At 38.4% G+C, this 15,898-nt stretch overlaps 1 protein-coding gene across 2 annotated transcripts in view; it reads left to right on the top strand.

Moving 5' to 3' along the window:
- The window catches only part of tnn (tenascin N), a 51,043-nt gene that overhangs the window by 22,368 nt on the left and 12,777 nt on the right, over positions 1–15,898 (top strand). For both annotated transcript variants that reach the window (XM_085254716.1, XM_085254715.1), the window contains exons 5-9: positions 367–500; positions 610–739; positions 3,005–3,187; positions 4,768–4,857; positions 14,606–14,869. In XM_085254716.1, coding sequence (XP_085110842.1) covers positions 367–500; positions 610–739; positions 3,005–3,187; positions 4,768–4,857; positions 14,606–14,869 — 801 coding nt within the window. The remainder of the gene's footprint in view (positions 1–366; positions 501–609; positions 740–3,004; positions 3,188–4,767; positions 4,858–14,605; positions 14,870–15,898) is intronic.

Genomic DNA, 15,898 nt, shown 5'->3' with positions numbered 1-15,898 from the left:
GTGGTTTGGTTGGTGAGAAGAAAAAAACTTTAAACCCTGCCACTATCCAAGCTCTGAGGTCTGGGGGATCTTTTACAGGACAGGCAGTGATTTAACACCAGTTAACCCAAGGTTAACCCTGAAGTTACATGGATAAGATGAAATCCTGCTTCATAGTGGAGGCCTTAGGAGGACAACAACAGCTACAAATAGACAAGACAGAGGAAGAGAAGACAGGGAAGCGAGCAAAAAAGAAAAATTAAAATGCAAGCCTGAACAACAAAATCAGAAAAAGAACTTGTGGACATGATAGCGGACTTGTTGATAAAAATAACTGTTAAATTCTGTTAATTCCTGACTTCTGTGTATGTCTCTTTGTTCTCTCAGTCTTGGCACCTCAGGGTCTGCAGGTGGTCCAAGTGACTGACGTCTCTCTCCTGGTTGAGTGGGAGTCCGTTCAAGGGGCCGAGTATTATGTGTTGACATATTATCCGAAAAATGACGAGGGTGCGCAGGAGCAGGTAGGTTTTTCTACTTTGATCATTTCTGTGTCAAATACAGGTTGTAGCAAAAAAAAAAGTATATTACCTATTTCATCTTACAAACTTATTCTCATCAACTGCATATTAGATTTCGGTCGCCAACACAGAGAACTCCTACCTCATCACAGGACTGACTCCTGGGGTTACCTACATTGTCCAAGTACATGCGGTGGTTAAGGGCATCCAAAGTGAAGCTGACGAGATTGAAGCCACCACAGGTGAGCACAGATGGCTCTGATCAGGACAGAAAAAACAAATACAGAGCTTTAAAATTAGTATTTTTCAGACTAACAGACATTAGTGCTGTAGCAGAACTGGGCGGTGTGCAGCATGTTTCCTTTAAATGAGCTGCTGGTTTAAAGTGAAAGCAGATGTTACCTATTAAAGACTACCGTGGCTTTGAGGGCAGGTGTGGCCTGCAGGTCTTAGGGATTAAGTTAGATTTTCTCGGGATAAAATAGTTGCATTTGAAGTCAAACGTAATTGTGTATGTGATTTGGCATTAAAAGACCATAAATGCTATTCTGGTAGAGTCCAGGAATGAAAATATGGACCTGGCATGGATTGATAACCTGCCTCACTTTCTCTGTTACTTTTGTAGAATGAGCACGATTGTTCCTGTATTCGTCTTTGTCTTTCACAGAAATTCTATGGTAAAAAAGCAATGAACAGACTGAAGACTTTAATTACTAAGTGTTTCATTAAAGGCTGGCTTGTTAGCCTTTAATTCTCAAGGAAATGGCTCCATGAACTTGCTCACAGATGTGGCGGGACACAGATGTGTAGAGAAAGAGATTACTTGACAGGATTGATGGGAGACGTGCAGAAAGTGGGAGTGTGGTTAGATTGGTTTACCATGGAAAACCTCACAGAGCATAGCTTTCACATATGGGCATAAGAAGCCACGCCATCATCTGGCTTATTGTTGTGTGAGGCAGACTGGTACATACTTTTTGTTTTAACTTCAAACAATGATCTACTTCAAAAGAGGGTTTGGATGGATGTTTTTAAGTTTTCTTTTGGGAAGCACAACAGCTGGCATGAAAAGAAGCTTTTCATTTGGTAACGCTTGCTTTGTTTGATGGAACTCACTTTTTCCTCATGAAATTGCAGAAGCATATCTCTAATTAACGTCTGAATTATTCAGAATATTCTGAGAGATGGGAGGATGCAGTGGCATACAAAGTTCTGAATGATCAGGCTTCATCATATCTTAAAGACCTCATAGTATCATTTCATTCCAACAGAGCATATCTCTCTAAGACTGCGGGCTCATTTTTGGTTATTTGATTATCTAAAAGTAGAATGGGAGGCAGAGACTCCAGCTATCAGGCCCATCTTCTGTGGAACCAACTCCCAGTTTGGGTTCACGATACAGACACGCTCTCTACTTTTCACATCAGACTTCAATCTTCATCCCTCATTTATGCTGCTATAGACTCAGACTGTGAGGAACCATTCATGATGCACTGATATCTTCTCTATGCCCTTCTTTTTACTACTCATACCAGGATACCAGGATTGCATGTCCTTAACTTCGATCCTCTTTTTAGTGGTTTTTCCCCTTATTCTGATTTGTTTTGTTTTGTTTTGTTTTGTGTTTTTTGGTTTTTTGGTTGGGTTTTTTTTGTGGTTTGTGCTCCTCCTTTTCTGTCATCTCGTTCCCATCACCTCCAAATCTATAGCAGCTGATTCCCCATCCTGGGGAACATGGGGATCTGATCATTGAGGTTGAAGCATTTTGACATGGCGGCTGCTTTGAGCTGTTACTGTTGTTTTAAAGTAATTACATACAGGTAGAAGTGAAAATGCTCATGTGACATGTAAAGTTTAAAAATAAAAGTAAGTCACAATGTACACTGTGTAAAGTGTAGGCGGCACTAAAGCATTACTATGATGTTTGATTCTTGAGGTGTAGTAGATGTCACAGCTTTACAAATAGCTGTAAAATGTTAGTCTACAGAACTGCTCAAGGATCGTTCTCGACTATTGAACCCCACATGACTGTGTTTAATTTGTGTGTCCTGCTGGGTGATATGTTAAACTAGTTTATCCTGACTTTATTATGTGAATGCTGTGACTTTAAATGTGGGAAAGCACAGAGTACGCAAAGGTTACTTTAGAAAACATCAATAAACCTTTATATGCACTTTTCTAAGATGACGCTGGCGATGTCAAAAAAAAAAAAGAAAAAAGAAATGCACCCATGAGTGATTTTAATATTTGTTTCATGCCAAATACAAATATTTGTCTATTATTTGGTTATAATATCTTGCAGATGGCCAGAGGCGGAATTCTTGCTTGGCTCTCTTTCCTAGAAATGTCACATTTCAGTGTGCTGGGAGATCATTGTCTAGCTCGGGGACATGTGGAAGCAGAGCAAGGCAGATGCTTCTGTTTGCAAAAGCTTTAAGGCAGACTTCTAAGTTTGAGCTTCATGTCTGTACACTCAGTTCCACCTAACCTTGTATCACCTTTCCCAGATGTCTCAACTATTGATGGTATCCGAGTTCTTGGCCAGACAGAGGTCTCTATTGAGGTGGACTGGCAGAACCCTCAAGCTGAGATGGATTACTTCAGGCTTACACACACTGACCCAGAAGGGCAAGAGGAGGAGCTGAAGGTACAGAGGAGCCAAGAGGCGCGCACCAAACACACTATTGTGGGTGAGTCTTACAAGTTTGTGAACAATGTACAAAAGTATTTCTCGAACTGTTGTGCTATTAGAGTAAGCTATGGGTTCTAAGCTAATCAATAAGAAGTAAATAGTCCCGTAACCTTGTTTCTTGAATCTTGAATTGGACACTTTTGGACATAAATCTTGAAATAGTCATCCAATTTGATTTAAAATAATCTTCTGGTTTTACTTTGCAATTTATATTGTAAAAGTGCTACAAAAACTTACATATACAGACACAGTTACTTTAAATATTCAGTTCAAATTAAGCTTTAGGGTAAAAATATTAATAATGTTGGAATATAAAACATGGAACATGACATCATCTCATAAACACACAGTATACAGCAATGGTAAAAAGAAGGTATGCTCTCTGTCCGTTCAAGCGTTTTACATATCACGAAACAATAAACAATTATTTATTTATTATCAGATCTTAATTAGGTAAATATATAACTGAGATGAACAGCAACACATGACATATTAAACATCATTATTTAATTCACAAAAACCAAAATGATTCAAAAGCCAAAGTGCAGAAAAACTAAGTTCAGGCTGACTGTTTCAGCCAAGCTTTAACTGTTGAACACACGGCCTCACATTTCTTGATTTCTGTGGTATACAGAGGAATTCCTGGTCAAATCAATGACTTCAAGGTGCCCAGATCCCATGATTCAAAAACAAGTCAAATAATCAATCCATGCTATGACTGGTTTTCACCAAACATGGCTCTAGGCATCATGTAAAAACATCTCGACATCGTCTGATCTGTCCAAAGGACATTGCTCCAGAGGTCTTGTTGTTTGTTCAGATGTAACTTTGCAAACATGAGCTACGCTGCCATGTTTTTTTTTTTTAGAAAGAAGACTTTTTCTTCTGCCAAGCCTCCAAAACAAGCCATGCTTGTTCAGTCTTTTTCTAATTGTACTGTCATGAACTTCAAATTTAACATATTAACTGAGGCCCGTTTGTCTGAGAGCCAGCTCTTGGGTTTGTTGCATTGTACGGTCTGGCCTTGGGAGGGGAATTTGCTGGATGTCCACTCCTGAGAAGATTGGCAGCTGTCTTCAATGTTTTCTGCTGAATCATCTTTTTCACATGATGCACTTGGATTTATTTGGAAAGGACCTTCTCAGGCTGAATGTTTCCCCTACTTGGCATTGTATAAATTAAATACACTACTTCTGCGATTTGGCTTAAATTTTTGTTAAAATAAATAATGACAAATAAATAACTAATGACATGGGTTTATGTCTCATATTTTCTAGTTCATTTGGAGTTGTATATGACCTGGTAAGGAGCAGAATTTCTTTCATATAATTTTCTGATATGTAAAACTGATAGAGGGTGAATGTTCTTTTACCAGGAAAGTGGGTATAATATACATTTCATGTAGTCTAATAGAAAAGGGATCCCATAATTTAAGGATTTGATTGAGAAAAGTCAGAAAAGTAATTTCTACTTCTACTCAAGATTTTCCTCAAAGTTTGTAAATCCCTTGTTTTGGAGCATTATATCAGAGACTGATGGACATTTGCTTCTTTTAAGACTAACTGTCTCTTCCCACAGGTTTGTATCCAGGAACAGAGTATGTCATCTCAGTGCAGGCCATTAAGGGAAACAATGGGGGCAAAGCTTCTTCTGTCACCGGTGCCACAGGTCAGTGTCAACACATCAGCATTCACGAGTTGTTGAATCTTATACTGCTGTGCCTTATTATCAGTTAGCATAAAGTGGGCCCAATTTTCTCAAAATTGACTGCTGCCTGACATTAATTGCATTGAGACTGCATTTCTGCGACCACTGGAGAAGTCTGACTGTGGATGACACTTAATATAATAGATCAGCCACTCTTGGAACAGAAAAACATCAGAGAAACAGCGAGGAAAACCATATTCCACTTAGTTTTGAATTGGGTGTACCACCAATGAGTGCGCTTAGCTCTTGTTGTGTCACCTATAATTCACCTGTGGTCAGATGCTAAGAGGAAAAACACATAATCTGTCAGACACAAAAAATGCTATGGAGTATTATGCAAACTGCTGTTACCATCCTTACAGAGCCAGTGATAACATTACAATGAATACAGCCAGCAAGAGGCAGGATTGTGGGTTATGGATGGAGGGCTGGAATTTACAACCTAATAATTTGAGCAATCTTTAATGGTTGTGGTGAGCTTGGTCACAGAGGGGAAACATGATATGAATTCTGTAATGACTATGAGATGCTCCCTGACAGTCAGGGTGAGAAGGTCCATGATTTACAGAGTCTGGTGTTGTTGGATATTAGCATTTTGGTCTTAGCGTGAGTCGGACTGGTTTTAGGACGTGATGAGGAATACATTTTTACTCTTTACTTTCACAGCCATTCTTGAAATTAAGTTGCTATATAGTTATAATTTAACAGACCGCCAAATGCTCCACAGTGGCACATCAGGTTTTCAGTTTCTCCCATTATCTTCTTTTCTGTCTCTCATTCACCTTCCCATCTTTCCTCCTCTCTTTAGAGATTACTCACTTCTAAAGCTTTCTTCAGTTTGAAGTCTGTTCATTTTGGGTGGGTGAGTTGTTATTTTTGTTTTTTTAGACACTGAGGCAACCAGTTTAATGGTTTTTAGTCATCAGCCTTAGCAAGGTATTTTCAAGACTCACCTCTCATCTTTTGAAGACAGTCAGGTACTCAAGAACTCATGTCTTCACTAATCTTTTTTTCTGTGTGTATGCCACTTACTTTTGCAGCAACTGCATAAGTGTGTGTGCGTGTATGTGTATGTGTGTGTGCGCGAATGGGCTAATCTACACCAGACAGACAGTGGCTTGTCTCCACTCCAGCAGCTACAATCCTTCATTTTAGGTGTAGCATGAAAAGGCTTAGAGGTGATTGAAGAGGATACTCCTCAGCTCTGTCTGGCAGAGAGGATGTGCTAGTTTCTCGATGACTGGCATGGCGCAACAGAGAGCACAGTCACCTATTATCTCGCCGAACATGCTGTTGCCTTTGGGCAGCGGGGTTATACACGGGAGGAGATAAAAGGAACATGAGGGGGGGAATATTGAAAATACACAAACAGAGAGGAAGCTGTAATAAAGAAGAATAAGACACTAAGTGTTGGCATTAGAGCTAAAAAACCAGAGTCGAGTGATAAATCAAGATATTTATAGGGGGAATTAAGAACAGGAATAGGACAGGATATAAAAACAATGGGTCATAAAGAAACAATTTATGGGACATTATGTAATGCGTTATTGGGTAGGTACTTCTAAGACTACAGCTGCCATCTTACATATTGTGTAAGCGCCACAGTTGAAAGGTTTCCCCACTGTTGCCATCTGTCCTATGTGCCTTCTCATCGTCTCTTTCGCAGTGTCTGTCACGCATCACAATTGGCATCCTGCTAAACTTATTTTGCTGTGGCTCCTTTTATAGTTGTTTACCTTCTGCACTACTGATAACAAGGTATTACATAGCAAATAAAAGAATGACAGTGGATATTTATAGCTGGGCCTCGTTATGCACTTCCGGTGTGACTTTTATGTTGGATTTATGTTTATGTTGCGGAATATGCACAATTTTTGACTGAATGTTTTCATTTTATTGCCACCAATGACAACATACGAAAAGAGAAACTGAGGACCAGACTTGTCATCCTTACTATAACCTGTCCAAAGCTTAAGAGGCATATAAACACATCATACCACAGCTGCTACTGCTGATTCAGATTCAATAAAGTCACCACCAAGGCCTTTATAACAAAAAGCAGATGGCTTGACGTTCGAAGATGGGTTGAATTTTCCACTCAAATGTGTCCATCGGAGGTTTTTGAGCCAGCTCTTTGCGTTAGACAAAATACAAAGAGCTGGAAAAATGTCAAATGAAAATGTGAGAAGAGACATTTTATAAAAGTAATGAGGATTCAAAACAAATTCCCGAAAGGTCAAACTGGGAATGACAGATTTTGTGTAGAACTACTCTTCGTGTGTTGATTCAATTGGAGCAGTTGAACAGCTCTATGCACCTATTAAGTGTGAGAAAAAGATAATGTTGTTTGTAGGTATCTTCTTAATCTTGGTGTAGGTTATTGCATCAGTAGCATTGATGTTTGAGCCTGTTATGCTCAAAAGTGTGTTGTTGTTTTTTTACTTTTTCTAATATTCATAATAATTGTAATTAATTTTAATTAATTAATTTTTAAATTAATTTTAATTTATACATTGCACAGGTATCTTCCAAAATTGTTTAAACATGAACAAAAGAAAAATCAGGATCTTTTAGCCATTGTCCATTGAAATTTGGGCAAATTTTCTCAAACCTACTATATAATTTTGCGACAAGAATTGTCCCTTATAACACAGAAAATGCTCTATTTCTGCCACAGATTAACACAGACAGTAACACAGATTGATTGCTTTTATTCCACGTTTAACAATCATGCTTCCATGAGTGGTCAGTGCCAGAAGTTAGGCTGTTGTGTATAATCTGAGGGCTGAACTAAGATCACAGTTTGTTTTTCCCTGAAATATGTCCATGTTAACAGTGTACTGTATTTTCTTGTTGGAACATATTTGGATTATTTTACAGTTACAGTGGTGTTTACCTTTAACCTGTCATTCAGAAGAAAGAAAAATTTTTCTCTTTGTGTATTTGTTAAAACTTACTTACGGCTGCCACGTGGAGTGAATAAATTATGAAAGGATAGTTCATAACGTAAAAAAGGGAGTTTCACACAATTCATATTATATGTAAGGACAAAATATAGGTATGTTGATAAGTCAGTTCTGTCATTAAGAATTATGAGTTACTTAAAGCACATACAAGTCGTTGGGCAAACATGCTAATAAACTCAACTAGGGCATAGATCAAGCCTGACATATTGTAGTCTCTGAATGAATGGAGCTCTGTTGCTCCATATGTAGCCATACTGTATGGCTTTCACTGTACAGTGAGGCTGTGAATCTGTAAGGCTCTAAATGATGAAAGACAGCCTACTACTGAGTGCCTTGTGGTCAGTGTCTGCTGAACATGTCACCCATAATGGATAAGTTGTCCTCCAAATGGCCGTAGTCGCAGCTTGTGTTGTGTAGCCATGTAGTCACTGACGCTGCACAGCTAGTGGGGTAGAACGTTTGGAGTAACTGGATCCATCATACAGAGCAAATGCAGGCTTGGAGCACGTAAGAAAACGTATCAAATAACTTATAGAAAATGTCAGACGACTGAGGGATTGGACTTGTTTGTTCAGAGGGGAATAAAGAACATTAGAAAAAAGAAAATCCAGTGGTGGGCAGTAACTTTAACACAAGAGAATAGAGATAACGAACACATTTAATCAGCGTACCAGTGTATGATTCTGTATTTTCATTTGTTCTTTTTTTATATGCTGTACTTAAATAGGGATAGACATCTGCAACCTTTCTGCACTCATTCCTGGCTGAAGAATTGTGAAAAGGTCTGACTTTTATAGTTATCATCATATTTTGCATTAGCTCGCCATGATGAATTCTTCAGGAATTGATTAGAATTGTAGTAATAATAGGAGCAATAAAACACTATAAACAGACCTCACTACACATAAACTATGCATTACTGGCAAACTGTACATACAATTGTTTGCAAAAATGACTCATTCTGCAACGATTTTCCCCATTCAGTGTTGTATAGTATTGGTATTTCTGCTGTCAAATTTCTACTAATGTTCTATTAATCTTTTAAATACTATATTCTGTTTATTCTACAGTCGTGCATCACATTCAGTTAAATCATGTGGTCGCTCTCCTGTGAGAATCAGATATCTATTACAAAGCACAGTTTGTACATTTGTTCAACCAAGGTATTTCTCTGGTTTAATTAAAAGAGGTTTTTTTTTAATTAAATTAGAGGTGACTTGAGATCCCCTCTCCATCATAAGTTCTGATTCAAAGTCCTGAAGGAGATATTAAAATCTTCTTTCGCAGTGCAATCTAATAAAATTAGGGGTGGGTTTTTATAATCGATTCATCGATTAAAATCGATTCTGGCTTGGATGACGTAAAATCGATTCATTAAAATCCTGAATCGATTTTTTAATATAAATTTATTTTGCCCGAAATGCCAGAATCTCTGGTGACATCTCACAAAATTTCAAGAACCACCAAACAGTTAAGACAGTAAATGAGAGCAGGTACACGGATTCTGCACATAGACTTAAACACACAGCGCAACCCGCGGATCAGAATCAGTTAGATGACGCCTTTCTCACGGTCGGGGCTGAAAGCCGACAGCTCGCTGATTCTGATCTGTCGGCGGGTCCGCGCTTTGTGTTCACGCCCTTTATGCGCCGATTCTAAAGCTGTTAGTTTGATCTCTCTCCAAACAATACTGACCGAACCAGCAGCAAAAGAAGATCCAAACGGTTCACATAAAATCGTCATGAATTCACTCTGACTTTTACTGTTTTGCTTCCACCGCGATGCACAGCTCTCTCTCTCTCTCTCTCTCCCTCTCTCTCTCTCTGTACTTCAAGAACAGTTTCCCTTTCTTCATTATTCGCTTGCTTGTTAAGCACAAGTCTACTGTTGTTTACAGCGCTGTCGCACACAGTTTTTTCCCTTTTACATTCTTCCGAAAAGAAAACCTCATTTCTGCTGTTCAATACTGAACAAATTTAAACTTTTTAAAATTATTCAAAATGCAAAACGCTTAACGTGTCTCTAATAAAACTGCTGTAACTTCAGAGGTAATGTTCATATGTTGATTAATGGTTTTCTTTCGTTTTTGATGTACTGCAGAATATTTTTATAAATCCCAGGCCAGGAAAACCTTCATGTTTTTCTGTTTTATCTTCAGCTACCTTGACACAAAGGTATCTGCTGTGACGCTCACACCTTTGATAAAGTCTTGCGTGTGTCAGCTTCCTTTTTATTGATACAAAAATATCTAAATGTACTGATCTGAATTATAATATTTCTGACTGTCAAAATTTCCCAGATTTAAATCGAATCGAATTAAATCGAATCGTGGATCGAATCGATTCGGGACCTTGTGAATCGGAATTGAATCGATTCTAGAAATCAGTGACGATACCCAGCCCTAAATAAAATGTACATGATAACTGATCTGAAAGTAGAGCCAGGGCAGATTGTCTAGCGCGCCAGTATCCAAATCAATTTCCAGTCAAAAACCAGAGGTTTATCCACAATGTGCATGTGGAAGCAGCTAGAAAACTCTGCTGGCCTATAGATTTAATTGGAATCAGAGTCAAGCGGAGTAAATCCTGGTTCCAGAGACAATAGCCAACTGTGGACACACGATGGCAGTAATTTAAAGGCAGTAAGACAGGTTCTATGGCAAAATGCTATTTAAGATGAAAGGAGAGAGACTACGGTAAGTTCATTTTTTTTATAGTGATTTTCTGATTTTATTGGAAAGGCACTGCCAGCCTTGCTTGCCCTAAATGCTACCGCTATGTTCTAAAGGAGCTTTGTTCAGGTCACATAGCAAATAATTGAATAATGAATGATGAAAAGAATGAAGATATTCAAACTGATAAGTTCTTTCAAGTGTTTTAGATCAATTCAAAACGAAAAACATTTTTGCACTAACAGGCTTTATATGTTGTGCCACATGCATCATATGTTATTGCCTCACACCTCACAGTTACTGCCAATTTCCAGAATGCAATGACATCTCCCTGGTGGTGCATACTGCCACTTCCTGTTTTTAGGTCATGCAGTTCTGGTGCAGAACTGACATTATTAGTCATTAATTTCAAAATGTTCTTAAATGTTCAACACTAAGCTTGTTTAGTGTTTTTCAGTTAAGGTGCTTAGAAAAGTGAATGACCTCTCATTTCGAGGCCTTGGAGGAAACACACAGCTCTAATAAAAAGGAGCTATTATAAATTCTTTCTGTGGTTTAGCTCATGACAGGCTGTCAGGCAGTGCAGCCACAAGGACAGGGAAGTGACAGAGGGAGAGGAGAGGAGAGACAAAGAGGGGATATAGAGTTAGACAGTTGCACACTTCCTTTCTTCTCTTGGATGCATCATCAATCAGTTTTCACGATGCACACTGCACACTGACACAAGAACGACCTCGACTCAACTGCTGCCACAGAGGAATAATCCTAAATGATGATTACTTTTACATTTCCCTTCACTTCCTTTGTGTCTCTCCTACTATGCCTCTGTGACTTTATTTCCAGTCTTACTTTCTTTGTTGCTCTCCCTCTACACTTTCATGATGAGTACCTCGACCGACCCCAGAGCCCATCCAGACAACACTCACAGCTTCACCAGAGTCTTGTATGCATCCTTCATATTTCCTCGAGCCACCGAAACAGAAGCTCGATGTTCTGGTCTGCTTGTCTTTCCTCTACAGCTCATGCATTACAGTGCAATGAACAGATCAGTAACCTAGGTTGCTTTGATGTTACAAATTCTCCTTTTGTTCATTTTTTTTAATCTTCAGCATCCATTAATAAAACAGTAACAGGCTTATGTACATTTCTGTTGGATAAAAATGTGTATCACGAATGTGCCATGTTACAGCCTGACCTGCTGACTAAAAAGGCGAGACAGCCATCAGTATTTGAACGGGCTGTTTTTCAAGGGGTCGGTGAAACCTTTTAGAAGCGCTTGTGAAATGGTCAGAAAATGCCTGGCCGAACACATTTCCTGTGTCACAATTTGTTGGTTTTGTTTCCAAAACCAACAATTTGAACTTCACCTCAATTTTGCCAGCTGTGTTGAGGTAAGAAAGTCAGCAATTTGAATGTCTCTGAAGCTGTCTTCAGTTTTTATTGTTTTTATTATTCTATTTTATTGTCTCCCCCACTCTTTTTTTCACTTTCTGTGCACACATCAAGAAAAGCACAACACATTGTCGGTCTTCCAGGAAAGACTGTGAAGACTGCTAATGTCTGATCTGACAGCATCATAGTGTCCTTGCTTCAAGGAATGTCTAGAAGAATGCAGGGCTGCAATGTGGTGTTAAATCAGCTAAAGTGAACTAATGGGCAAGAAGTCTGTCTATCAAATCCATGCGCAACTGGTGGCTAAGTGGGTAATTATAGACTACTTACATGTTTCTAAGAAAAAAGAATAATGGTGTCTGCAGAAGTTAGATGTTAACTTCTTAAAGTCCTCTCTGTATAACCCTTCAATTTTAATGTTCGGTTTAACAAGTGTTAAGTACTGTCTATTAACCACAGAGATCTTTCTGGCTCTTTCTCATCAACTGATGTTTGACTGTTAGCAACAGCCCTCATCACCTCATCGGTGGAGTTACTGTGACTATATCTTACACATTTGTGATGCTTTCAGTTTTGAAAAGTCTGCCCAGCATTCATACACATAAAGTACACCACAATAACCCTTAATAAAAAATTTAAAATATTTGTAAAAATATAAAACCATAATAATCAAATCAAATCAAATCACTTTTATTGTCACATCACATGTGCAGGTACATTGGTACAGCACATGCGAGTGAAATTCTTGTGTGCGAGCTTCACAAGCAACAGAGTTGTGCAAAATACAATAACATAAACAGGCAAAATATACGAATGGCTAAATCTGAAACTAATAAATATATGTATAATATATAATAGTATATGCAAAAAAATAAATAAAAAATTTCTGGATGTGTATACTAAATGTTTTTCTACATGTGTGTGTGTGTGTGTACACATATTTTACAAATTAAATAGAGTCAACAATAAACAAAATATATAAAAATATACAGAGTTGAGACATGTGCAAAACAGTGGCATTTATATACAGTGTGGAGTGCATAATGTTGAAGTTCCAGTAGTGAAGCTGAGGTGTCTATGACGTGTTCAGCAGTCTGATGGCCTGATGGAAAAAGTTGTCTCTCAGTCTGCTGGTACGGGACCGGATGCTGCAGAACCTCCTTCCTGATGGAAGCAGTCTGAACAGTTTATGGCTGGGGTGACTGGAGTCCTTGATGATCCTCCCCGCTTTCCTCAGGCACCGCTTCCTGTAGATGTCTTGGAGGGAGGGAAGCTCACCTCCAATTATCCGTTCAGAGCACCGCACTACTCGCTGGAGAGCTTTGCGGTTGTAGGCGGTGCTGTTGCCATACCAGGTGGTGATGCATAAAATACACTAATAATTACCAATAACTAAAAAAATTATTGGCTATTATAAAAGGCACTGACAGAAAACCCAGGTCATGTATTTATGAGGATTTACTTCAGGGTTATGTTGTTTAGTCTTGTAAAGTTTGCCAATAGACCCTGGCTGATGTTGTCCAGGTATTCTACTTTTCTTATTATATAGAGTTCTTTTTTTTTTCATTATACAACCTTATCAATATTGATTGCCATAGTCTACAGCTATATGTTTCTGTAGAGACCAATGTCAGTGATGTTGTGAACTCTCTAGCAACTGACATTAATAGATGGATGACAACAGTTTTTTTTTCTTTTTTTAACTTAACAAAGACAAAATGGAAAATCTTTTAATTGGCTCAAAAACCAAGTTTATTTATAAGTGAGCAACAACAGGTGACACAGTAAGATTTCAAGTAAAAGGTCATGGCATTGTTTGACATTCTGATTTGAGCTTTAAACCCTGCATTAACTCAAGGCAGCTTTCCTTCATCTTAGAAATATCGCCAAAATATGACTCTCCTGGCTCGCCACGACTCAGAATTTTTTTTCATTTTTAGTAGACTGGATTACTGCAATTCTCATTTTGTTGGACTTCCTAAAAAGATTATCAGTAGACTGCAGCTTATCCAATACTCTGCTGCAAGGTTATTAAGTAAAACGAGAGAATAACAGAGCACATCGCTCCAGTTTTAGCAGAGCTACATTAGCTTCCAGTATCTTGCAGAACTGCTTTAAAAATACTCTTACTTAAATGGCATTGGACCATCTGGACCATCTTATATTTCTGAAAGTCTGTCACTTTATATCCTGGCTCGCACTCAAACATCCTCTGCTGCCAAACTCTTAGATATACAGTATTCCTCACAGAGAGAAATTGGGGATGCAGCTTTTGGTGTTTATGCCCCCAAAATCTGGAACAGACTATCTCAATATACCGAGGAAGCAAACTGTGCCAATAATGTCAAGAAACTCTCAACATCACACATTTAAATCTGGCATTTAGCTAGTGTTTACATTTAATAAAAATACCACTTCACTGCTTTACCTTTAAGTGAGTTCAGCAGCCGTATTTAGTATTCTGGTTCAGAACGTGCAGTTTCTCTACAGTCCCGTCTGCTTCTGTTCCTTCAATGTTTATTTTCTTTTTCTATATTTTTTATGTAGAATTTCGTCTTATTCATTTAGTATCCACGTGTGGGATGTATGTGGATGCATATATGAACATATTTCTAATGGGTTGTTTGACTTTTTCAGCTCTTTTTGATGCTTTTTTTTCTTTGCTTTTTTACGTCTTCAGATATTGATGCTCCAACAAATCTCGTCACTACCGAAGTAACAGAGGACACTGCAACAGTCTCCTGGGATCAAGCCCAGGCTGGAATAGAGGGATACATGCTGAGTTACACTTCTGCTGAGGGATCCAGTTCAGACATCTCTGTAGCACGTGATAGTACCTCATACAGGCTGATAGGCTTGAGGCCTGGAGTTCTCCATACTGTCTATATCTGGGCCTATAAGGGAGACAAAGTCAGCGGAAAGAGTTCAACAGAAGCTGAAACAAGTAAGTGCTGAAAGGGGAAACATTACAGTAGAGACTGATTTGATTATTTGGCTGTCCGTCATTGAAGACTCCCACAGAGGAATCATATTTTGGAGGTCAGCTAGGAATATCTACAAAGGTAAGGCAGAAAAAAGAAACTCTTATCCCCTCTTTTTTTTTTAACAATGGTGCTGAAAGTGTAAACAAATGCTTTTATCTTTTGTCTCTTTTTTACTGATTGCACAATAGCCTTTGATTGTCTGAAAAGTGATCAAAAGCGCAACTGTTCTTTGCTGCCTTTGAACTTGGAGCAGTCTGTGAACTAAAGTAAAGGTTGATTTTAGGGTCTCTTTTTCTTAAGCTCCTTTATGTACGACCTTAAAAAACATACAGATAATTGGTCAATTACTACCTCTTGATCTTGTGCGTGCTAGGTTGACAATGTGTGAAAAGCATTAATATAGACATTACACACTTAGCACACCAGCCCCTCTTATCCATCTGCCAAGAGTGGAACTTGAACTCTGTGTGAAAAACGCTGTTTAACATAATTAGGTGGTACACCTCATTTAAAAGCAGCCCAGTTTAGCCTCGGGTTGAATGTTCATAAGAAGTTTGAGCAGAAGCATTTTGCTTGGTCAACAGAGCAAGACACTTCTCATGTCTCTTAATCTGGCTGTTGTGCAGATTAGCAGCTGTTGCTGTCTGCTGGTATTGATGTTTTTGGAAGAAAGTCAGCAGAACAAGAAGTATGAGTGCTTTAAAAAATATCTTTACGCATCAGGATCACAATGACTGTGACGGCACAAGCTGGTGAAACAGGCTGAGCTAGTAATAGAATTAGTTTTCCTTGACAGCATAGTATGACTTTAGTTTCTTAACAGTTCTTAACAATGTTTTCCTGCTCTTAGTAAAATGTATGCGATGTAGAATTTCCATGTTCTTTGCTTACAAGTAGCTCCTAGAACCACTGCTTACATAGCAGTGTGTCATGCCGTCAAACTTGGATTCAATAAAAAATGTGTCAAAATAGTTGAATGTGGTATTTTT

This window comes from Mchenga conophoros, linkage group LG18 (genome assembly GCF_057382185.1).
Source record: "Mchenga conophoros isolate Kocher_MC1m ecotype Shallow Benthic linkage group LG18, M_conophoros_male_GT1.1, whole genome shotgun sequence".
NCBI classification, from domain to species: domain Eukaryota; kingdom Metazoa; phylum Chordata; class Actinopteri; order Cichliformes; family Cichlidae; genus Mchenga; species Mchenga conophoros.
The sequence above is the reverse complement of the archived record's forward strand: the minus strand, read 5'-3'. Positions and strand labels throughout refer to the sequence as shown.